Source organism: Branchiostoma lanceolatum, chromosome 7 (assembly GCF_035083965.1).
Source record: "Branchiostoma lanceolatum isolate klBraLanc5 chromosome 7, klBraLanc5.hap2, whole genome shotgun sequence".
NCBI classification, from domain to species: Eukaryota; Metazoa; Chordata; class Leptocardii; order Amphioxiformes; family Branchiostomatidae; genus Branchiostoma; species Branchiostoma lanceolatum.
Window position 1 is genome coordinate 15,149,795 of NC_089728.1, and position 26,078 is coordinate 15,175,872.

At 39.2% G+C, this 26,078-nt stretch overlaps 3 protein-coding genes and 1 long non-coding RNA gene across 5 annotated transcripts in view; 3 read left to right on the forward strand and 1 right to left on the reverse strand.

Annotated features, from left to right (window-relative positions):
• The first annotated feature begins 17 nt into the window (after positions 1–17).
• Positions 18–1,254, forward strand: LOC136437849 (uncharacterized). The gene is made up of 2 exons (XR_010756330.1): positions 18–107; positions 375–1,254. It is a non-coding gene; the product is annotated as an uncharacterized lncRNA (long non-coding RNA).
• Positions 947–9,024, reverse strand: LOC136437848 (uncharacterized). The gene is made up of 4 exons (XM_066432377.1): positions 8,680–9,024; positions 7,812–8,009; positions 6,971–7,081; positions 947–1,975 (listed from the first exon to the last, which is right to left on the reverse strand). Exons 1-4 carry the CDS (start codon positions 8,752–8,754, stop codon positions 1,832–1,834), a joined length of 528 nt encoding a protein of 175 aa, XP_066288474.1. The 5' UTR covers positions 8,755–9,024; the 3' UTR covers positions 947–1,831.
• Positions 9,025–9,546: 522 nt separating this feature from the next.
• On the forward strand, positions 9,547–20,207 carry LOC136437851 (copine-4-like). 2 transcript variants are annotated; one of them, XM_066432379.1, is made up of 17 exons: positions 9,547–9,742; positions 10,612–10,782; positions 11,349–11,528; positions 11,936–12,010; positions 12,777–12,851; positions 13,191–13,271; positions 13,584–13,673; positions 13,948–14,043; positions 14,369–14,452; positions 14,905–14,964; positions 15,422–15,555; positions 16,225–16,279; positions 16,672–16,723; positions 17,311–17,447; positions 18,010–18,246; positions 18,784–18,944; positions 19,951–20,065. In XM_066432379.1, exons 2-16 carry the CDS (start codon positions 10,633–10,635, stop codon positions 18,940–18,942), a joined length of 1,665 nt encoding a protein of 554 aa, XP_066288476.1. In that variant the 5' UTR covers positions 9,547–9,742; positions 10,612–10,632; the 3' UTR covers positions 18,943–18,944; positions 19,951–20,065. The 2 variants fall into 2 exon arrangements, with proteins under 2 accessions (XP_066288476.1, XP_066288477.1); XM_066432380.1 differs by lacking the exon at positions 18,784–18,944 and having other exon boundaries at positions 19,951–20,207.
• Positions 20,208–24,129: 3,922 nt separating this feature from the next.
• Positions 24,130–26,078, forward strand: part of LOC136437850 (PH domain leucine-rich repeat-containing protein phosphatase 2-like) — a 44,787-nt gene continuing 42,838 nt past the window's right edge. Inside the window, exon 1 of the mRNA XM_066432378.1 lies at positions 24,130–24,902. Coding sequence (XP_066288475.1) covers positions 24,251–24,902 — 652 coding nt within the window. The 5' untranslated portion in view covers positions 24,130–24,250. The remainder of the gene's footprint in view (positions 24,903–26,078) is intronic.

The following is a 26,078-nucleotide window of genomic DNA, read 5'->3' on the forward strand; positions in this document are numbered from 1 at the left end:
TCGTGGATCGATGTCAGAATTACTTTTTATCCTTCCAGTGGCTCTGGACGGCGTCCGTGAGTTCACCGAAGAGACAGATGTGACTCAGGATGAGCAAGACAACAGTGGTGAGTATCAGTCAACATGGCATCGGTACATTATAGAAATAGCATTAACCTTAGCATTGCGTAGCCTTTTATCTAATGTTCAATGAGATCGACAGCACAGGACAAGAAAGTCGTATTATAATATTTGTCTTAATAACGTTTTGTATGAACCATACGAACAATACACTGAATCACGTCATATGAAGTGCTACAGAATTACGACATAACAGATTTCCTCACTTGAAATTACTTCTTTTCAACGGTACTGTATCGTTCTTTTTTTTACAGTGACCATGGATGAAGAACACGACTTGCTGTGTGAGAAAGACGCCACAATCTTGGACACCGCCAGTCTCGCCAGCCGCCTGTCCTGTTGTGACGATCACACGTAGGAGCTGCACTGTACTAGAACTCTGTTTAACGTGTTAGGGTCGTGGTGATCATTTCGGTCTACTACTTTGACGATCTATATTGTTCAATAGGCACTTCTAACTGCCACGTATGGTATTAAGTTCTACATACTAAATGTGTTCTCATTGCGCTTCTATTGGTCTTCGTAGGAAGATGATAGCTAGGAATAGAGGTCAGAAACTGATAGGCGTGTGTCTACCGACAAAGTAAAGACCATGGGAACAGCAGTAACGTTGAGTGTCTGGAAGGTTTTGTAATGTCTCTAGTTTATCCATGTTGATGTGTGCGATTCTTGGAGGGACTGCATTTATCCGCGACACCGATATACGAGTACGTCGTTGCGTTGATCTATAGACCCACGACATTGCTGGACAGACGCTTGATCTGTCCGCCCGGCGCCCACCAAGGGCCGATGTGCACGATATGCACAGGAGAGCGGCGCTCCAAGATCAGCGGGAGTAGAAAATGATGTTTATTGATCTTAAGAAGAAAGGACATGCGTTATAATGTTGTAGACAGTCTTTTATGACTTGCTAAGATTTTATTACGAAAAGGATGCCATTAAACCCATAAGATAGTTGTTACGTACGACTTAATGTGAAAATCCAACAAAAAATGTTAAGCTTTGACAGCTTAAACCAAGCTGACTGCTGGTGTCACAGTGTGACAGAATGTGCCATAACTTTGCACTTTTAATGCTGATGCACAATTCATAGACAGTTTTCTACTTCTTGTGGCAATAAACGATACAAAAGAGTCTTGTAGTCAGTGACTTATTTCTCGTCAGCAAGACTTGTTATAATACACTCGCCCTATCAAGAAATGATACGAGAGTAAACCCGTATCCTAACATTTCGTATCATCTCAAAACCTTTCTACAACTCATACTCAAAACTTCGAACACAACTTCAACTGAATAGAAAGAAAACGGCGATCCGGCCCGCCTCAGTCAAAAAGAATCCCATCCTCCCTCCAGTTGACAATATTGGTAACAGCCCAAGGCATGTTGCCCGTATGTGCTAATGTTATCTAACCTTATTTCTAATTCTGGTAGGCTCCTGTATCTAGTTACTGGGGTTTGGTCTTGATCCAATGATTGAGAGTTCTGAATCCGAACATAAATCTAGATCGATACAAGAGATGACGACCGTCTCGCTCTGACCTAGCCCTACCCACAAAATTCGTAAAATTATGGAGTTGCTCTGTTTGTTGACGACGAGGCCAACTCCGTTGGAAATGCACAAAAGCTCCTTACCGGGATTAATGCCCCAACCACCCATTCCCTCCCACCCAAATCTTAGTAAACATGTCATTTCTAATGAGGTCCATATAAGCTATAGTTCTTCCTCTGTCTGGTCTAGCCTTGCGTACTGGTAGTCCTGGTATGGTATAACTGGAGTCGGTCTGAGGGAGTGCCACTTTCTGTAACTATGGCGGCACGTCAGCGAGAACTTGAAACAACACAGGCCGGCCAGAATCTGCGAACAGACGTCAAATCAGGTATTAAGTTGCAAGACACAAAATAAGCAATCACACATTGTGTTTAATGTATCAAATGTGTAAGCGAACGTGAAGGAAGTGTGAAATCTGTTAGAATTGAACGCTAATGAAGATCTTAATAATAAGAAAATAATAAGAAAACAAACAAACAAAATCAGCCTGCTCGTCTTCAATTTACCTTAACGTGGCTTCTTTTATGCAACAGTATGTAAATGTATTATTATGTTGTTTTAGGAACTAATGCATGCGTAATAAGTAAGGAAGGGGATAATGCTAACAGTAGCACGTTTTTCCAATGTCCAACTATTCTACAACGTTTGTATTTCATTTAGGATACGTGCTACAGATGTGAACTAGAAAATAAGAGAAATTGGTTCCTTTAAAGTTAGATACATTTAGTCCATGGGCCAAGCAGGTTTTGGTACCAAACAGAGGGACAAAGGGTGACTTACTTTTTTGAAAAGGTTGATTCCTCTACTTTATAATTATGCATGATAACAATGTCAAATGTCCAGCTTTTTAGGAATTATCACGTGATATGGTGACGTCATTAAAATGGACCTCGATTTTTGGGACTTAATTAAGAGGACTGGGACAAAATATCAAACATCAATAATCTTCGGTGAAAATCGGTTTGTAGGCAAACGATACCACAGGAATCACGAAATAGTATGTTTTTGGTTGATATTTTAACTCTATAAGAAGCTATGAGTCTTTGAAGTCCATTTTTTGGGGTAAATTTGTGCAAAAAAATGTATTGTTTACTTTCCAAAATCAGACATTTATTTGGACCACCTATGGGGTCTTGTGTAATACATTATGTTAATAGGCCATATCATTTTCTGCATTTTGGGCTTTGAACCAACAAAATCCGTCAAAAATATCAGGAGTTAAAAGGAGTTTAAGAATTACACCCAACGGCCATGTTATCGAATCGCCGCAAATATCGCAATGCATCATGGGTGACTTTAAGAGGGTCTATCTGTAATTATACCTTGTAGCAAAGGACAAAATGTCGATTTTTTTTAAATTTTGGGTGGTGGTAAGGCCTTGGTCCAATTGTAGAAATATGGGTAAGTTTTGGGTTGACTGGTGGTCACCGGTTGCCATGGAAACGGTCATTTTTTTAAAGATTGCGAATTTCTATCCGCAAAGGCTCAATCTCGTCCAGAATACACAATCTTTGGCCAACAGAAACGCCACCTAATTAACATATATTCTACATGCCTGTAACATCTTGACTTGAACAATAATTAGATAAATTTGAATAATCATATGTTCATGAAATTAAATTTTCATGAATATTCATGAATATTCATGAATTTTCATGAACGTTCATTAAAATTCATGAAAATTCATGAAAATTCATGAATATTCATGAATATTCATGAACGTTCATGAACATTCTTGAACATTCATGAACATTCATGAATATTCATGAACGTTCATGAATATTCATGAATTTTCATGAACGTTCATGAAAATTCATGAAAATTCATGAACGTTCATGAACATTCCTGAATATTCATGAGCGTTCATGAACATTCCTGAAAATTCATGAACATTCATGAACGTTCATGAATATTCATGAATTTTCATGAACATCATGAACATTCATGAACGTTCATGAATATTCATGAATTTTCATGAACGTTCATGAATGTTCATGAATTTTCAGGAATGTTCATGAACGTTCATGAATATTCAGGAATATTCATGAACATTCATGAACTTTCCTGAACGTTCATGAATATTCATGAATGTTCAGGAATGTTCAGGAATGTTCATGAACGTTCAGGAATATTCATGATTATTCATGATATTCATGAATTTTCATGAACATCATGAACATTCATGAACGTTCATGAATGTTCATGAATTTTCATGAACATCATGAACATTCATGAACGTTCATGAATATTCATGAATTTTCATGAACGTTCATGAATGTTCATTAATTTTCAGGAATGTTCATGAACGTTCATGAATATTCATGAATGTTCATGAATGTTCAAGAATGTTCATGAACGTTCATGAATATTCATGAATATTCATGAATTTTCATGAACGTTCATGAAAATTCATGAAAAATCATGAACGTTCATGAACATTCCTAAAAATTCATGAACATTCATGAACGTTCATGAAAATTCATGAACGTTCATGAATATTCATGAATATTCATGAATTTTCATGAACGTTCATGAATATTCATGAACGTTCATGAATTTTCATGAATTTTCATGAACGTTCATGAAAATTCATGAATATTCATGAATATTCATGAACGTTCATGAACATTCTTGAACAATCATGAATATTCATGAACGTTCATGAATATTCGGGAATGTTCATGAACGTTCATGAATTTTCATGAATTTTCATGAACGTTCATTAAAATTCATGAATATTCATGAACGTTCATGAATATTTATGAATTTTCATGAACATCATGAACATTCATGAACGTTCATGAATATTCATGAATTTTCATGAACGTTCATGAATGTTCATGAATTTTCAGGAATGTTCATGAACGTTCATGAATATTCAGGAATATTCATGAACATTCATGAACTTTCATGAACGTTCATGAATATTCATGAATGTTCAGGAATGTTCATGAACGTTCAGGAATATTCATGAATGTTCATGAATGTTCAAGAATGTTCATGAACGTTCATGAATATTCTTGAATATTCATGAATTTTCATGAACGTTCATGAAAATTCATGAAAAATCATGAACGTTCATGAACATTCCTGAAAATTCATGAACATTCATGAACGTTCATGAAAATTCATGAACGTTCATGAATATTCATGAATATTCATGAATTTTCATGAACGTTCATGAATATTCATGAACGTTCATGAATTTTCATGAATTTTCATGAACGTTCATGAACGTTCATGAATTTTCATGAATTTTCATGAACGTTCATGAAAATTCATGAATATTCATGAATATTCATGAACGTTCATGAACATTCTTGAACAATCATGAATATTTATGAATTTTCATGAACGTTCATGAAAATTCATGAAAATTCATGAACGTTCATGAATGTTCATGAATTTTCAGGAATGTTCATGAACGTTCATGAATATTCAGGAATTTTCATGAACGTTCATAAAAATTCATAAATATTCATGAACGTTCATGAATATTCAGGAATTTTTTATGAACGTTCATGAAAATGCATAAATATTCATGAACGTTCATGAATATTCATGAATATTCATGAACGTTCATGAACTTTCATGAACGTTCATGAATATTCTTGAATGTTCATGAATGTTCAGGAATGTTCATGAACGTTCAGGAATATTCATGAATATTCATGATATTCATGAATTTTCATGAACATCATGAACATTCATGAACGTTCATGAATATTCATGAATTTTCATGATAATCATGAACATTCATGAATGTTCATGATGTTCATGAAAATTCATGAATATTCATGAATTTTCATGAACGTTCATGAAAATTCATGAAAATTCATGAACGTTCATGAACATTCCTGAAAATTCATGAACATTCATGAACGTTCATGAAAATTCATGAATATTCATGAACGTTCATGAATTTTCATGAACATTCATGAACGTTCATGAATATTCATGAATGTCATGAATGTTCAAGAATGTTAATGAACGTTCATGAATATTCATGAATTTTCATGAACGTTCATGAAAATTCATGAACGTTCATGAACATTCCTGAAAATTCATGAACATTCATGAACGTTTATGAAAATTCATGAATATTCATGAACGTTACATCATGAATGTTGATGAATTTTCAGGAATGTTCATAAACGTTCATGAATCTTCATGAATTTTCATGAATATTCATGAGTTAGGTGACGTTTCTGTAGGCCAAAGATGGTTTATTCTGGACGAGATTGAGCCTTTGCGGATAGAAATCCGCCATCTTTAAAAAAATGACCGTATCCATGGCAACCGGTGACCACCAGTTAACCCAAAACTTACCCATTTTTCTACAATTGGACCAAGGCCTTACCACCACCCAAAATTTAAAAAAAATCGACATTTTGTCCTTTGCTACAAGGTATAATTACAGACAGACCCTCTTAAAATTACCCATGATGCATTGCGATATTTGCGGCGATTCGATAACAAGCCCGTTGGGTGTAATTCTTAAAACCCTTATAACTCCTGATATTTTTGACGGATTTTGTTGGTTCAAAGCCCAAAATGCAGAAAATGATATGGCCTATCAACATAATGTATTACACAACACCACATAAGTGGCCCAAATAAATGCCTGTTTTTGGAAAGTAAACAATACATTTTTTACACAAAATTACGCCCAAAAATGGACTTAAAAGACTCATATTCTTATAGAGTTAAAATATCAACCAAAAACATACTATTTCATGATTCCTGTGGTATCGTTTGCCTACAAACCGATTTTCACCGAAGATTATTGATGTTTGATATTTTGTCCCAGTCCTCTTAATTAAGTCCCAAAAATCGAGGTCCATTTTAATGACGTCACCATATCACGTGATAATTCCTAAAAAGCTGGACATTTGACATTGTTATCATGCATAATCATAAAGTAGAGGAATTAACCTTTTCAAAAAAGTAAGTCACCCTTTGTCCCTCTGTTTGGTACCAAATGGCTATTTTGAGAGACCTGGCCCATGGACTAATTAGGTAGATAGTCTTTTAACCGATCGACATGCTTGCACCGCAGTTATCCCTCATTGACGGCAGTGGGGTCGCATAGTTTCCGGAAATGTTATATAGTCTGCCACACTAGGCTAGCTTTTTTAGTAGTTGAACAGTTCTGTCAGATCCAGTACCGCCAATGAAGGATGGTTGCAATGCAAGCACGGTGGTTGGTTTAATCGACGACTACGCTGTAAACACGGTATGAGTTGAGAATGAAATAGAGACTACACTGTACGTGTTATTTTGTTTGACATATTTACGTACCACACAGAATATAGGAATCGCCTCTCCTAACCACGTCTGCGTAGCGCAAGTGAAAGCTAGTATCAAGTTTATCAAGCTGAAGATGCAGCCCAATGCTGAATGGAAGACGTCCTGTAAAAAGTGAACAGTATTTAAAATCACACAATAAAACTGCTGAAGTATGTGAGGTCAAACCTTTTTATAGTGACCACCTCTGCAGAAGGACCACCTGGGCATGTATTGTTCCCATTGAATCAAGGATTAATACTTCTGTCTTTTGTGATCATTGAGACATCATCGGAAATTGGAAGTCACTTAGCACTTATCGTTGTGAATTTATCATATTTTTTGACGTTTCTGTGGAAACCCAATCTTACATGGAAAATCACTGCATAACAAGACTCTTTATTCACAACGTCCAGGATATAAATACAATAAATGTAATCGTCTGTCATCTTTCTCAGGGTAATGCAGACTGGTAGTATTTCATACTGCAGCTAGGTGTCGCTGCTGACAATGCGGTCCAAAACGTAAAGTATTGTCATATCATGTTTTTTTATAAAAGCCTGTTGAGAGATTTGTCAATTCTTTGTTGACTTTCCGACCAACTGGCTGTCAAAAGTCACGCCTCTCTAGAAACCACATCTAATGCTACAGTCACATTTGCGTCTCGGTGTTCTTACGAGTAGCTTACGGCGTCTATTTGTCACCGGGTCCCGGGTTGAATTTAACTCCGAATTAAAATCGGGGCCTGGCCGCGTTCATGTAGGCGTCATGCCCGAAAGTTAAGAGAACCAAAATCCCGTTAACTACCCGGCGGGGCCCCTTTTCCCGTAGCATTACGTGGAAACGGCATACTTACCAGTCCTAACCAGTTGATGCACGACAGCGGCCCTATTTCGTGCCACGACGCGAGAAACACGACCCACAGCAGCAGCGTGCTGAAGAACAGGAACCCGGACATGGCTTCGTACGCGACCCACTCCTGTCGGAGCGCTATGCTGCCCCAAACGTGCTGTCTCCGCACGTCAGACAGGATGAACGCTATCAGACTCCAGCCCTGTAACACAAGGCGTTAGGAATATTATATTATACAGCGATATGATGTGTGGTGTGATGTGATAATACAACCACATTTTGAGAACGCACAGTCAGAAATGCAACTTTCCCCACTTGCCATGCGATGTTTTTGTACAATCTTTTCTAGAAAAAATCCTTTAGTCTAAGAAGAATTCATAACCTTTTGCAACAAACAAACAAACAAACAAAGCAATTAATCAATCAAACAAATGTTGAAGAGAAGAGAATATAATCGAACATACGTAAAAAAGTGGACTAAAGTTGCATGATATTTTCTGTTGGCTAGCGCCCAGGGAAACCGGTTTAGAAATTGTTATCTTGCATGGCTACGCATGCTATGTATAAAAGCGCCGTTTAACGATTATCACAGTAACTGCAGCACTTCCTGCAATATATGACGTAAACTTTAATCATTACGCTTTACTCTTGTTAGTTGGGTTGAATTCAGGTCTACACCCCAGCGGCACCAAATTCAGTGTGATAGTTTGGAAAATATCTCAAGAACGTAAAACTCTCCAGTAATCTAGACATCCATGCTTCAATGATCCAGGTGACCCATATAATCACCCCTCATATTCAACACAGCGTACTCATGGTGCCCAGATTTTACTTCAAGACAATAACTAGAACTCCACGGCCGGTTAACTCACCATCTGGAAGATTTTGAGAATCCCTAGGGAAGACTTGAGGAACGCTGCGTCGATCGCAGGCTTGGGGATCTTCATTGTCGAACTCGGAACTCCTTCGGGGTCGCGACTTGTTGTGTCTGTGACCACTTATCGCTCACCTGGCGGCGGGAAGCACTTCCAGGTCGGCTACCTGCCTACCTGTGACCCGTTGAACTGCCACCGGGCGTCTTTTAGCCTGGGGCGGTCAACAAAGGATCGTCTTACTTGTGTGTCGTCAGTCAACCCCTTTACGACTAACTCAGAACACCTTGTTTGTACGTAGGTACGACGACACTGGCGGTGGTGTTCAATCTAAGAGACCAGGGCTATTGGCCCGTATTGTGTGAAAGGATTGTTGTGCTTACTCATGGTTGATTATTAAACCGTAGACCAACGCCCTGAAGCCATTCAATACGCCCTAGGCCTGCATGGTAAACTGTACCAGTTAAGCCGCGCCGTTGTGTGTTTAGGGGTGTGCATTCGATTCAGACTAACTGCATTGTCTTTCTGAAATGTGAGTCTACTTGTATCTACTTGAAACAAGTTACACCTGACGTTACAGACAAATACACCTGTTTTACTCTTATATTAAAGTATCAAACATCACTAAGATTCCCAAGACGGAGTTATAAATTTTCCTAAAACAGTCCTGGTATCTTAGAACATTAGAATTTCCTTTGATAGAGTTAGCAATACTTGAGATCACAGAATCAGACGAAATACTTCAGTTCTGACGTTACATGACATTGTCTACTAGTATTTTGCAAAAGGCCAGTACTGATATTTTTCCATAGAGGGCGCTTCTGAGTGACGTTACCACAACCGAGATGCAAATGACCTCCATTTTACGACAGTTGTGGTTTTGCGGCACTAATTATCCGGAAGTGAATTCAAAGCATCATTTTTGATCCACAACTGAAAGTAGGCGTTACTCATATTCAGGTGATCGTTTAGGCGCCGTGGCTCGTTTTGGGGAAGTCTCCATTATTCTTTGTCCATCCAAGCGTTCAGAGGAGCTCCCAAACTTCCATATACGACTAGGAAGGTAAGGTTTTCACCACAACTTGCTAGAAATTTTAGTAGAAAAGAAAAAGTATGTATCCACAACTGTTGTTGGTGAGTATAGAAAGATCACAACCATACTCGCTTGCAGTGACGTTACGCACAAACTTTGGACGAGTAAGTGGGTGTTGCTGCTCTCTCGGTCGCTTCCCGTGCCAAAAATCGACCGCTAGAGCGTACTACAGTGTAGCTAAAGTAAAGGAAGTGGCTACTGACAGGATCATCTCGTCAGCAGTGGAAAAATCTGCACTCCTGGCAGGATTGATGTGACCAACATAATACATTTGTGGGCACCATACTTTCCATCATAAGTCACACATTCAATGTGTACTTCTAACGTTATATACCTCCTTGGTTATATCAACATTCAGTGTCTTTGGACATTTGTCAAATTGAAGAGTTGTATCTATCGTTACCCTGTTCATTTGATATCGTTAGGCTGTCATCAAACAGCTTCATACATTTCTATAACTTAAACATGTATAAATAGCTTTCAATTAAGGCTGGGACCATCAATGTTCCTGTCAATTTTTGCACTATTGACAGGATGTTCCTGTTCCTCATTAAACTGCAAACATTTGTTCAGTATCATGTCAAATACCTCCTTCCCCGCTACTATACTGCAAAATGAAATCCCTGTGAAGTTGTACTTGAAATGAAATTACATACAGATGGAGTATCCTCCTTCAAAGAGGAACGTGAAAACTATCTCCCCCAACATCAGAGAACCTGGCCCATCGTGGAAGATCGTGAATCAGCGCTACCCCAAAAATAAACTTGCGCTTTGTCTTTGAAGGAGGCTACCAATATACAAATGTAGATACTGATGAATTTCTGAAACATGTCATTTAGAGAGAAGCAGTACCAGTGAGGATGCCCCCCATCGGTGCCCCTCCCCCCGTGAACCCAGCCAGTAAGGTGGAGTTGCGGGTATCGTGTACCAACCTGCTCGACAAGGACGCGCTCTCCAAGTCCGACCCCATCTGTCGGATAAAGACGTTCCAAGGGGGGCACTGGTATGAGGTAGGTATTGTCAAATTTTGTCAGTATACATTTGTACTACATATGATTTACTACATATATGAATATTTATATATTCACTTGTATAGAATGAATACTGTAATCAAGGTTTCTTCCATTGTTTTTTTAAAAAGAAAAACTGTTGTTGCGCTGAATATTGATAGCTGTGTATGAAAAAAAATCTAGATATGATTTTTTTTACCATATCAATGATGACATCAAATTCTATTGCCACTGATTTAATTTTTTTTAAAGAGAAAATACAGTACATTATGTACTTTGGTACATACAACTGCAAAGTGACTATGTTTTCCATATGCATAACGGTCAGAGCTGCTAGTTATTAGATGATGAATTAAGATGATCAAGATGATGAATGTCCATTCCGTGTGAAGTGAGGAAAGTCTTGTTAAGTGCCTTTCCCAAGGGCACAAGATCGGTGATATGACAGGATTTGAACCTGGTACCACTGGGTTCTAGGCCAAACGCCATGCTGTTACGCCACGCGACCCCACAACATTAGCAACAAGAACTCTGACATAAACCACTTTATATTTTAATTACCCAAGTCTGGCAGGACTGAACACATCATGAACACACTGAACCCCACCTTCGCCAGACCCTTCACGGTAGACTACTACTTTGAGGAGGTTCAGAAGCTGAAGTTTGAGGTCTTCGACATTGACAACGCAACCGATACGCTTGACGACGACGACTTCCTCGGGTATATGGAGTGTACCCTAGGCCAGGTATGAACGTTTATTAACCCAGACTGATACATGTATGATGATTGATGACCCTCCTTATTTTCATTGATGATTGGTAATGTAAGTCAAACTTTCAAAATGCATTTTGAAGGGTCATGTGACAAAAAGGCAGTATACATGTCAACAATATTATGCAAATAGCATAACAAAGTTTACAGAGCTGCAGACAGTGAAAATTATGCATGTGGCATAACTCGTGGCATGTGGCATGCTGACGCAATATTCAATCAATTTTGTATATTTGGCCAGTTTGGTTTCTTCTGAGATTATGATAACTGATCCATTATATTAACTCTTTCTTTTACAAAGTAGAAATGAATTGCTCAAAGAACTTAATCTGTATGCCATTTGTTCTATAATCTTTTTAAATTCTATTTCTTTGTTTCTAGATTGTGTCTAACAAGACTTACACCCAACCCCTTCTGCTGAAAGAAGGCAAGCGAGCAGGCAAGGGCTCAATCAGTGTGAGTGGTTTGTATGATAATACTGGTTGAATATCTTATAATCTTCTAGACTTACTACACCAGCTACATGTATAGAGAGAGTATTTGCCAGAGGAGTTTGGACACCATAGGGTTTCATTTGCAGGTGCTCCGGAGGGGGGAATGTAACCTTACGGGGACTGACCCCCTTTTTTGCCAAAATCTGCAATCTGTACCCCCGCAGGAAGGCCTGGTGGAGGCTGCTGTTATAACACCATAATTATAGAAAAATCAACCAATCTGTTTACAGGAAAATAAAGATCTCAATCTACAATCTAACAGACAACATTTTGGTTCTCCTCAGCTATCTTCCTCAGAGCCTGATCATGAATGCCCGTAATCTTTTAGTTATGCCAATTATTTGAGAATGCTAACAAGTGGCGGTAGTGTGATGATGTTTTCTTATGATTTATTAAGTCTTATCGTGCAATTCTGCATTGGTCCTTTAGTCTCATCAATTATTCATATCTGAACACATGTTTGCATGCAGGACTTTAGGTTTACATTAAACATTGAGTACATACTGAATTCCATGGGTTTGCTCACTTGATGTAGTAGCCAGTAGGATGATAGCATTGTGACATTTAATAGAAGGGAAAGAATATTTTAGGGAAGTTGAAAAAGGCGTTCTAAAATAGAAGAAGTTTTAAAGTATTTAGTGATGAATAAGGCTCCTCATCATATGCTTTATTCCTAATTTGCTCCTTTCTTGCGCAAATGACACTGTTTTGTGCGCATGTGTTTACAGGTGACTGCAGAGGAACTGTCTGGAACCAGCGAACATGTCCATCTTACGTTTTTTGCACGCAAACTGGACAACAAGGTGGGTTTTCATTAGTATGTAGACAGGTATAAGAAATCTTAAGAACCTAAGAGGCATCACTACCAAGACTCACTTCTTCAAAATGATACTAGTTCACAGAAAGCTCAAGTCTTTAACATTCAACATGGTGAAAGATACACTTCTTGCCTATGTTGCAAAAAATCCTTTTTTGTTTCTTTTATAACGTTATGTTTATTATTCTAATCTCCTACAATTTGGGACTGTCACATTGCTTTCAAGGTATATTTGCCATCAACAATACATTGAAGTTATAGATATGGGAAAAGAAGACCAAGAAGTGAGTCAGCCTCATTAATGATTACTGTCTTGTCTCTGCAGGACTTCTTCAGTAAGTCTGACCCTTACCTGGAGATCCACAGGTGTGACTATGCCTCTCAGCAGATGGTCTACAGAACAGAGGTGGGTGTCAAAGCCTCTACCTGAAAAATACTAATCTTTGTTATTTTCATGTCAAAGGTCACGTCAACAGTCTATGTTTTGTGGAACACAATGACAAGGATCAGAACATTCTTGCAACAATGTGGTCTAAAATGGACCAATCCTGACTGTCCATCACAATTAGCTGTTCCACCAATGATAGCATGGCAATTATCGCATCGACTAATAAGGGAATGGCTGCATGTCAGTCAAATATTTCTACAGTTTGACTGAGGCTATGGGATCTGTCCATTGATTGGTTTACTTGATGACTTTTTTTTGTTCACTGTGCAGGTTGTGAAAAACAACTTGAACCCCAAGTGGAAGCCCTTCAAGGTCAACATGCAGACTCTCTGTGATCGAGACTTCGACAAGAAACTACTGGTATGGTGAAATTTCATGTCATCTTAGTAAATATTTTCTAAGACCTATATGTACCTATGATATGTAACTAGATACACTAAACTTGAAGAAGCATTGTCCATTTCATATTTATTTTCTTTCTATGTATGTACATATGTACAAGTGTATATTACATAGTATCAAAAGTAGGCAAACATAAAAGTTGTTGTCTCTGAATCTTGGCTGAATTCTGATTTTTTTATTCTAGATGACTTATATTCTAATAGACAGAATCATGCTTTATTCTTACTTGTAGTTTAAGTGCTATGACTGGGACAGTGATGGCAGCCATGACTTCATCGGACAGTTTGAGACAACCTACAGACAGATGTCACAAGCTGTGGGCTCACCGGTAAGTCTACTGGCATCAGTATTATATATTCATAACACAAGCTTAGACTGGCATGAAAGCACTTTAACTGCTAAGTTCCCCAATGTGTACATATGATGTGTTTTTAGTAGGAAGCTACATTGTTTTATCATCTGCCAATTTTCAACTAACAAGAGAAAATCATCCCTAAGCATTATGCATGTTTGTCAGAGCAAAGTTGCTGATAGTTGAAGCTTGTTCCCAGAATGTTAAGTGTTATATTAGTAAGGAATTAAAGGTCTGTCGAAACCTTCTCTAGATCTGTACCTTGTTAAATTGTGCAGTTCTTGTATCATTTTTTTGATAGATGGAGTTTCCCTGTATCAACCCCAAGAAGACCAAGAAGAAAAGTTACAAGAACTCTGGAGTCATCACTCTGCAGTCCCTGAAAGTCAGTTTTGTGTGCAGTCACTCTAGGAGCTTGTTTGCATTTTTAAAGAATATGATATGAAATATGATGAATTATTTCAAAGTACCGTCATATCAGCAAATTAGTTTACAGATATCAATGGTGATGACTGTTTGTCAGAGAAATACATTTATATTCAGTTGGAGGGAAAGGGAGTAGTCAACGGCATTTATACGTTTGTGAAGGTTAGACATCCAGGTAACAAATATTTAAAGAGAATTCAAACTCTACAACTGGATACGAATTCGGAGATTTATTTCCGGACGATTTATTAACGGCATTTAATCTAACAGTGGGAAAGTTTTTGCCTCAATGGGAAGAGTGATAAAAAATTTGCTAAAATCAAGTTACTGTTAACAAATCAAGAATCAAAGTATTCAAGTATTTAGCTTAGCTTAAAGATAGCTCAACATGAGACTTTTTTTGTTTTCCAGGTTGTGAAGGAGTACTCATTCCTGGACTATGTCATGTCAGGCTGTCAAATCAACTTCACGGTAAAGGTTTTTTCTGTACAGAAAACATTGCTTTAAATCTACACTTGTGAAAGTATTCTCAGTATGTACTTTTAAGATAACCAAGATTGCATTTGACGTTTCTGCACATGAATATCTTTTCTGCTTAATGTTGATATCACAACCTGGTTGTCGTTTCTGACACATATCACTTATCAATCATAAAAATGATGTGCTGTAAAAGGAACTGTTTGCAGGGATTTGATTTTGCAGTAGCTAGAAAATGGAGTGTTGCCATGGTTTTAAGTTCGCGGTTGAAACTGCCATGCAGGGTTTTGCTGTAAAAGGGGGAAATATTCGCAGTGGTTTTAAGTTTACAGTGAAGAAGTCACCATGAAAACTGCGAACATAAAACCACAGCAAACATTTCCCCATTTACAGTAAATATACAAGATTTAGCAAAGATTAACATTTGATTGTACATTCTATGCCATTCCAGGTTGGTGTAGATTTCACGGCGTCCAATGGTGACCCACGGCAGACCACCTCCCTCCACTACATCAACCCCTACGCCCCCAACGAGTACATGAAGGCACTGATAGCAGTGGGAGAGGTTGTACAAGACTATGATAGGTACCATGCACGGCTTTTTAAGATCTCACTTATCCAAGCATGTAGCAAATGTATCACACAAACTAATTCTATTTATTATAGCTGATTGTGAATATGTGACAGAAAATATTTCATACAAAAAAGTATGTGTAAGCATCAAATATAACGGGGAGGGCCCTAACACATGAAGTTTTTTCATATGCTCAAACTCACGGTGCACTATTGATGGTTGCCAGAAAGTGGTCAGGTTCTGATAAACAAAATTTGGATATATCAATCTTAAGAACATATTTGAGAAAGAAATGCATTCATATAGTTCATGCACCCTTTGCTCGCTGTGTTATAACCATAATATACATAATAAGATAAATAATCTTAGTGTAACCTACAGCAAACAGAATAAAGTAGCAGCTTAGTCATACCAAAGACTTTATAAAAATGGTACATACTTCTGAAACAGTATGGAAGTTAAACACACTTCACTGCCAGTGGACTAGCCCCCTGCTGCAGTGATTGCACCAAAGTGTGGCCCAGGGCTATGAAACGGAGATGGGCACCACCCTATACATCAATAATGGTGTGGGAGGATTTTAACTTAACTTAACTTAGCAGACACATAATTATCATGTATATAATATACTTTACAATGGAAGACACACATAAACACTGTGAATTTCTTTCTCCTTGCAGTGACAAGTTGTTTCCTGCACTCGGATTCGGAGCAAGAATTCCACCCAATTTCCAAGTAAGGCCATGGTTAATGGGTTCATGGTAATATAGCTCAAAGGCAGACTTTCAAGAGAGATTTTGGCCAAAATTGTGTTGGACAACAAAAACTAGAAATAAATTTGTTAGATACATGTTTTTAAGATACATGTACAGTATATCAATTGTTGATTAATTTGTTTGAGGACAATATAACTGATAACTGACTATGAAGTCACACCCTTTTTTTAAAACTGAATAGTGATATAGTGCGCAAATGTAGACAGAGAGCTTCTGTTTGCCACAACTTATTATAGTAAGGAAAACGTCTCATTTTGATGCTAGATTTTTCACTTGAAATACATTTGTATGAGATCAAGGTTTCTCTTGATGATATGTTTCATCCTTCATGACGTTTTTGTTTGTATACAGGTGTCCCACGAGTTTCCTCTCAACTTCAACTCCCAGAACCCTTTCTGTGCAGGTATGGTTAGAGTTAAGACTCATAAAACTATGCATGAAACGTTCCTCTCTCAGCTAACACTATTTAACATTCCACCTCCTTTTAAAGAAGGACATATGTACATGTATATATAATTAGGGGCATTGAATGGCTGAGTGGCTAGGCTTGCAGACCCGAGATCAAGAGGTCACAGTTGGGAAGGTAAAAGGGGGTGGAAGGAGAGGGATGGGTTCTGCTCTTCAATACCCTGCCCTGGACACAGTGGATAACAACCCACTGCTTCTACGGCCCCAAAAAAGGCTATGGGACTAACTTTACCTTTTTACCTTTATGAATGGAATTGAGATACATTGTGTGCCTTATTTGGAATCCTTGAATAAGATTTCCATCAATAATCTTGGAAAGTACCAGTTCCTTTTTGTGTTTACTGCAGACAGCAGCTATAGTTGTTTCTGTCTATGCAAAATCATGTGAGTCTGCAGGACAGAGGTACTGGTGAGCGGCCATCCATGTACAAGCACGTTAAACCGGATAGTGAGTTGAGTGAGCGAGTAAAATCATGTCAAAAACAAAGAAAAAATAAACAGTCTTGTGTTGATGTTCCATAGGTGTGCAGGGCATAGTGGAGGCGTACCAGAATGCTTTGCGGCAGGTTCAGCTGTACGGCCCCACCAACATCGCTCCCATCGTCAAACATGTGGCCAGATTCGCTCAGGCGGAACAGCAGAAGGGAGGAGGAGCAGAGGTTAGTGGGAAAGTCATGTCAAACCAGAAAAACTATATATATTGCTTGCAAATGACAAATATTTCCTTCCAATCTGTCCCAAATGCCTTGCTGTGTGCTAAAATGTCAACATTTTTGTTTGGAACTGATGTTTTCTAGAGGGTTTAAAAGACAGATGAAGAGATGAAGATGAAGAGCAAAAGTTCCTTGCATATTGGCTCCAGCTGCCCACACCTCAATTTTCATGATTCAAAGGTTGAAAACAAACAAAAGAGTCAGTAAAAGTAAATTGCCTTTTCTTCATAGGAGAGGAAAGTAGTGGAAATGCAGAAATTTTTGCGGTGGTTTTATGTTCACGTTTTTTTGGGACCTATTTGCCCACCCCTTTGTTTTTCAACAGCGAACTTAAAACCACTATGAACTCTGAATTTTCTTCCTAAAACGAAATTAAATCCCTGCAAACTTAAATGCAGTTACAGTATTATTCACCATTCCCAATGTTTTCTGTACCTCAGAAATCATAAGTCTAACAAAGTCATTGAAAGTCTTCACACTCAAGAAAAATGATTCATCCTTTTCCTAGAACTACTATGTACTGCTGCTGCTGACAGACGGTGTGATCACGGACATGGCAGAAACCCGGGAGGCCATCGTGCGTGCCTCCCACCTCCCCATGTCCATCATCATCGTGGGGGTGGGGGACGCCGACTTCACTGACATGGAGGTCCTGGACGGCGATGACGGGCTGTTGAAGTCACCGCGGGGAGAACCGGTCAAGAGGGACATCGTCCAGTTTGTGCCGTTCAGGCAGTTCAAAAGTGTGAGTCCTTGATATCTTATCATGTCTTGGTCTCACAGCATGCCAATGGTGGTTAAACTGCAAGGTTTGGTGTTAGATTCTTTGCCTGACCATCAGTCTTATGTTCAAGCCTCAGTCTCATAATCAGCAATCATAAAGATTTTTCTCTGATAAAATCAAATGGTAAGAACAAGAGGGGGCTGTCCCAAAAAATGCCTGCTTAAATATGTTTCAAATGAAATGCACTTAGCTATTCATGACAACATGGACAAAAAAACATGGACGATGATTTCAACCCTTTCCAGTAGCATGCAAATCGAGTGAGTGGGCTAGGATTTGAACTCTCAATGTTCTGGTTTCATGGTGGCTAAAACAAGTAGTTGGAAGACACACGTACATGTACCTACTGTAATGACATACTTCTTGGTACATGATTTATGATTTCTTAGTGTTTTTTTTTTAGCATTCCTACCAGCAGACGGCCTTATATTACACACACAATGAATGGGAGTCAAAAGGATGAGATTGATGTTCATAAACTCTTTTCCCACATACCAGGCTCCTGTTGGTGCTTTATCCAAGCATGTCCTGGCCGAGGTCCCCACCCAGCTGACGGGTTACTTCAGCAGTATGAAAATACCACCAAACCCCCCTAAAGCAGCCCCCTTCCAGGTCCCGGGGACAGTACCCCCCGCAGCACCACCCCCTCAGCAGTGATCGTGAGTCACCTTCATTAAGCACACCTTGCAGGCAACTAGAAATTTGTTTCCTTTTTTACTTTTTTTTTCTGGTTTTCTAAGTGAGCACTTTTAAAAGTGAAACCTGCTTTCTCAGACTGTCGATTTTATGCCAATTAGTCCACAAGTTCTACATCCACCATTTTCCAAGAACAGAAAACATTGTAATGCCTATATGTTTCTTTAAGTTTTCCTCTTGAACTTCTAGTCTTGTAGCATACTCAGTCACTCTTCTGGTATCAGTAGTCTCATGGGGTCACAACAAAACCTCTTGATAAGGCAATCTGCCCATGTGAAACAGTGCTCCTAGCTGTTGTCTCAGAAACTGCACCAAGAACTGTGGTTCAGTCTCTACATGGAGGGAGGCAAAAGGCAGTGGACACATTCATGTATAAGAGATTTTCAGACATATTTTCTGATGCTTAGCCTCATGATCTGAAGTGTTGTATGCAAATCTTGCTGGCAGAGAATATGATTTTTGTATAAACAACAAAATAACAAAATGATTTAACATATGATTATGAGACAACAAAAACTTTGTATTCAGATAATTTCTGCAAATTGATTTTTCTGCTAATTGCCCTGTCCTCCTCCATAATTTGGCTACATTAACATACGTTTTGTATTCAACTTTTAACTATTTAACCTTTTTTCTGTGTGGAATGATGCTCTGTAGACAATATTTGCCTGCAAGGTTTGCTACAGTGAATGTGACTTGCTATATTTTTATCACTTGGTTTCTGCAGTTTTACTATTTTTTTTTACAATCAAAGGGATAGGGTCAACAAGAAAGAGAGATATCAAAAACAACACGCTTTTTAAAATGTCTCCATGCTTGTATGTACATATAACAGGATTCCTGGGTGGCATTGTGTACACCTAAAAAAATGCACACACCTCTCTTGAATAATGGACTTTCCCCCTGCACCAGTAGAGACTTTTACAATATCTGTGATGGCTAATTTGCATTCCCTCACCTCTGTTCCAGTCTGCACCTGCTGCCCTGTCGCGCTGTGTGCTGGCCGAGTTGCCGACCCAAGTTTCCGGATACTTCAACGGTCTCGGGATGGCCCCCCTCCCCATCCCCACAGGGGCTCCTCCTGCCTACCCTGGTCCATCCCAGTAACAACGTCCATCATTGGCTGTCTTCCAAAGTTTCTTCTGATTGAATAACAAAGTTCTTTGTTCACAACCAGCTACAGTGTGAAATAGAACCAGTCATTATTGCCCTGAGCAAGGTGATAGACGGTAGAGCTGTGTACCGGTACACTGTACCGATACAGTACCGGGTACAATCAATTAGGTACAGGTCCAAAATACCTGACCTGCTGTATGGTACTGGACCTGACTCAGGGGATGGCCACTTTGACAGATAAAATTACTATGAAATTACCGTGGCAGTGCTCTAAAGCCACTCTAAAGCACAGAAAACACATTTGCAAGGCTGGAGTCAAATTTTCATCTGTGTTTTTATAAAAATGATATCTAGCACAATCAAATATCATATTTTTACCAGTTCAAACATGCTTTTGTCCTTATTGAAAATCTAGCATTTTCCGAACAAGTAGTTTAGGTACAGGTTCAGGTCCGGACCTGTACCTAAACCTGTGTACCCGTACCTGTACCTGTACCTAAAATTTGTTTAGGTACACAGCTCTAATAGACGGTCACTTGTAAAATCAGCTGTTGTTAAACTTTCTGGTTAATAGTGGATAAAGAAATTTGTCATTCAGTAATCTTTTAATGAAATCATTCACAGAATTTCTTCTGATGCAATAATTATCTATTGTGGCCACTCAAGGGCTACTACAAATTTGGTCACAATATACAAAACATAGCCAAATGCAGATGTCAATGCTAACCCTCAATTTGGTGCATGGCCTTGGTTTCTTTTGTTACATCTTTTTGCTTTTTTGTCCTGAAGTTTTTTCTCTGAACGCTTCCCCTTACATCTGCCGGCAAATCCAACCTTCGTGATTAGATTTGATACCACTGAAAGTTGCATTTGCCAACAGTTGTAGGATGAGGCATCTTGTACAAAAAGATTATCAAAATATAGACAAAATGACATCGATTTCCAAGAACTGTTATAATGTTGCAACGCTTACTTTTGAGACAATGTTAGTCAAATTTAAAACTGTCCTAAAGTCCAAAAATATTTTTAGCAGTCAGCAAAAACAATAATAGTTTGTGGTGGTGTTACTTGCTTGACTTATAGAGGGATGCTTGAATGTATAATCCTGCTCAAAAGAAAAGTCTTATTGTTTACTTGTCTTGATAACTTGTATTCTTCATCACTTGTGATGATTGTTTATTTCGCAAGTAAAAAATTACAAATATCTATGAAAACAAATAAACAGGATAATTTAACGTTACATTTTGAATAAAAACTAATATAATTTGATCCCCCATAAGACACATGATTACGTATTTACAAAACAAAATAGCATAGACATAACAACAGTATCTAAGTGCTATGTGATGATTGACTTCCTTTAGTAGATAATACTTATGTAAACTATAAATGCTATACATTAACTGATAGCTGAAAAGATTGCATATTTTCAACTGCATGCCTTTTCCTAAGTGGAATACCTTGTTGAATGCAGAACATGTGAGTAATTTTTGGATTGTGAAGAATTGTCTGGCTATTTGTATGTTATTGATATCTTTCCAAAAATTTGACATTTTGTCAGAGTCTTTGTAATTCATACACTTTCATATTATGGGAAGCTAGATTAAAAGTAGATTTAGTACATTGATAATTTAAAGATCCTTTAACTCCAAAATCTGTACTAAACATTGTTAACCTTGTGATATGTTTCTAGAGGTCAAAGTTTTGAACATCATGTCGAGTTTGTATTTAAGATCAATCCGTAAAACTTAAACATATAATATTTTGTCGCTGAAAAGTTTGGTATGTGATATTCAAATATGCCAAAATCATACAGGTGGTGAAATAGCATTTCATATGTGAATCGTCCATGCAGTTACTGTACTAACAGCTAATAAGTAGATTTCATACTACTGGTATGTGTAAATTATAATGCATGATGTTGACGCATATTTGACATACAACTACAACTTATCCTAAGTCAGATATTTCTAGTTTATTAAATATTATATTTCTAGTCTATTAAATATCATATTTGAGGTAGAGTAGTAATAATTATGTATATTGCAAAAGCTATTTTTCATTGCAAAGAGTTGGTCTCCATGCAGAAGTGTATTGTAAAAGATCACTTGTACCAGTGTTGTCTTGGTTGTGGACATAATGTGGTAAAAGTGGCTTCAACAGAATACAGAGGACAAGGCAGTCCTTACACATGCTTCTAGTTTTAAATGACATGGCAGACTGTCAAACCAATTTGGACGGCGTTTTTTCAAAATATTTTCCATTGGAAACAGAGAGATTTTTACTTCCTTATGAGAACTACAACAACATTTGAGGTTTGCCAACGGATACTACAATTTCTGTGGCTGGGATCAGTGTGGAAAGATGTAAGTTTCAACAGAGTGCCATGAAAAAGATGCCATTCCCATTGTTAGATGTTTATTTGAATAACTTCCATGTGGTCTTCTATTGGTGGCATGAAATAAAGCCATGTGTTTACTATGATCAAAGATTTGTCGGTCTCACGTAACTGGGTATTTGTGACTTCAAAATAGAACCTTGAAGTTGCATAGCCTGTACCCTGTGTAGTTTGTGCAATCAGAAATGAAGAATTGTACATGTATGAATTTCCTGCACCTTAACAACCCTTAAGCTGCCAGGTTTTTTAGCCAAGTAAAAATCAAAAATGTTTGACCCCTGACCTCCCTCTCGAAACCCGCGAAACACCCGGCGGCGCTAACTCCCCTAACTTCCCGGCTTCGCGCGCTACACGCACGCAAAGCTGTTTTGTTCTGGGGAATACCCTATCCCGGTTATAACCGGGTCCAGCACACAAGGCATATTTCTGTATCCCTAGTTAAGTCGGGACTGGCAGCTTAAGGGTTAAATAATAAGCTAGATATTAGAATTGATGTTTTGGTAACCTTATGTGTATGTGCTTGAAACAAGGAGGTTTTATCAAAACCCTTCTCATATCATAAACAAAGCATGCAATGAGTTTGATCAAGGACATATATGACAGATATAATGTCCTTGGTTTGATTGACTGTTTTATTTGTCAGGGTTTAGCGTGGTTCCATTTCTTACATCGATATACACATGTAATAAAGAAACGGTCCGACCTTGGAAAGATGGGAGTGATATCGAACGTCAGACCCAAGGGAAAAGAAGTCAACGTATGAGGACAAATTTCTGTCTACTTGTCAAAAGAAACAGTCCCATCAAGACTTTTTGATATTTCTTTTTGACACAGTGGCAACGACAGGGATGCAATATAATTATTTTGGCATATTCTATACCATCGATTATATGTCTATAACCTCCTTGGTTAACCGGAGTATCGATGAATCGTTGACATGCATCAAAACCCCCCTATCACTCAGTTTTCATTCACTTTCCACTGGCATATTTAAATTGAACAGGTTGCGCGCATGAGACACCCTCAGTCATTACACGCACAGCGGGTGTCTGACAGGTATATAATGACTGATGGCCTGATTACCCAAACCTTATTACTTTACTAGAGATTATTGCGCTGTCCTCGTGGGTTCATAATCAAGCAGTGTCTTCCGCTGGTAATGTTCAACGGGCAGGGTCGGGACTGCCGCAGACTTGAATGCTGGCTCAAGCCGCCTTGACAAGGGCGGCTAAGACGACAGACGACGATGATAAGTGCAGTTAAGAGGCCCGAGCGCCGAAATCACGCTATTAATAAAGCGAGTCACCCTCCGTAAATCCATGGGCATTCATCACACATCACTGACAGGTTCCTGCTTCTAACGTCATTTTTCGCGGGTCGGCGTGCCACGCCCAATCGAATGTGCTGTTCCGTAATGAGGCGTCATGTTCTGTCTTTCGTTGTAAACAAACTGAGGAAACTTATCCGTTCATATTCTGCTTATACATCTGGCAGGACTGGTAATCTTAATGCAATATATTGAAAGCTGGTGCTTTATAGAAGCGATTTCGGGGTCGAGCGCTCATTTCGTATGGAATGAATTATTCATGAGAGAAGTTCCCGATAGTTTGATTGGTTGTCCGAATAAGAGGCTAACTTCTGTGCTGAGTAATTCATTTTGCAACAAATATGGCGACACGGAGTTGTCAGAGGAAATCGCGCCGAGGGTTGTGTGGTGGTGATTCTTGAAGGATTTTTTTTTTTCTCGCGCCCACTATGAGCTTGGGTTTTAACTCCCAGGGCAAGTACAAGCCCCACCGAAGACGGAAGAGTGCCGGTGCCGAGGTGGTGAACGGGGTATCGGGCGGGAAGCACGAGGAGCACAACCTCGGGGAGGGCGGTAAGTTTTCCCCGGTGCGAGATGCTGCGAAGGTTCGTCTGGGAGCTCCACGGAACGAGTCCGATGATCCGATCTGGCTGCAGGGGAGCCTCGACAGAGGGATCATCCGCGTGTACGAGGTAGATTCAGACCTCTCCGTGGCCGTTAGGTGCACTCTACAGACAAACGCGACAGAAATCTGCCAAAAACTCGGCCTAGACGCCGCCGAGGTGCCCGTGCCTGTGCTCGATGTGGATCTCGAGACTACTGATGCTACCCCACGCCTCCCTACAGACACCGAACTGAACGGAGACGAGAATGCTACCAGTAACGGGGACTCTAACGGTCCCACCACCTACAGGACAGACACTAAGGTTTGCTCTCTACATTTGCAATTCAACGGGGGTTCTGTGCGGAGATTGGGTCCCGGGGAGCTTCCGTTGGTCCTCCAACAGGAGTACCTCAGCCGCCTGGGTCTGACCGAGCCGCGCAGACTTCAGCAGGAGGGCCGGGCGCACGATCTGGGAAGCCTCATCAGATTCTACGCAGGTATGGTCCCCCTTACACCCTCCTTAAGTCCTCATCACCCTACCTTAATCAGGTCTACGTTTGTGTATTTGATTGTTTTTGCGAGCTAACGTAGGAAACACAGCTGTCCGATGTTGTTGATATTTGTAAGCGTGACTGTGGATGTGACATGACATCATCATAGCGGCACACGCCTCACAAACACGCCGCCCTGCCCTCGTCTCGCATCTAGAGCGGAAAACGTCCCCCCGTGCCTCTGTTCTATCGATTTAAACACCAACAACAACATGTCCAGGGACAGAAAATCCCCCTCTTGTCGGGGATACTCACTGGAGTGAATAAACGTTATAACACTAACTAAAAAATTCCTGTGGTTTCCGTTGTACTGCATGTAATGGGCGGGTCCAACCGCATCCACATGGTGTAAAACACATCAGTTCTCATAATAAAGTCTCATTTACATAATTTATAGCAAAGTCAACCCTGTGACATATTATATTTGCCGACAATGTGCCGGAATTTCTTGCTGCTGTTTCAATAGTATTGTCAGTAATGTCGGCCAAAACACACATTTGACAAGAGGGCGTGTCTATCACAGTAAGTGAGTAACTGCACCCCTTTACTTTGCCCCTCCACAAGAACATGTATTTCTGTTTCAAAAGAAACGCTTTGGTATATTTACAAGGGATAAGAAATGTTTGAAATGTCCAATCCTGTAGGTCTGGAAGCCTTATCACTAGGAGAGGGTGTGTCCACATTGTTGACATTAACTGCTACATGTGTGGCTAGTTACATCTCATGGCTAGCTGACAGCAGAATAACCTCACAGCTAGAAATCTTTCTTTTGAGATTAGGTCATAGTTTACACTAAATGTTCAAACTTGGGTGCACGGCTTGTGTTGATATGTGTTTGGTATGGGGTCGATGTCTGTCTTTGCTTGGGTTTGTGTGGGAAAAAACGTGGGCATTGTAAGCCAGCAATGTTGTCCCCATTCTTCTTTTCAATGGGGGATCAGTTGGCATTCACAGTGCCAACATGACTGTCAAACAAGCTTTCCCATGGAGAAAAAAAGTGGTCTCCCAAGCGTGGAGAGAAGTTGGTTGACAAAATTGTTTGCTGTGCCGTTTGTTTTGTTTCTACTGTTGGGTCATGGGTGTGGTATCACTGGGAGTTCCCTGTCCAAAGTACAGGCTGAC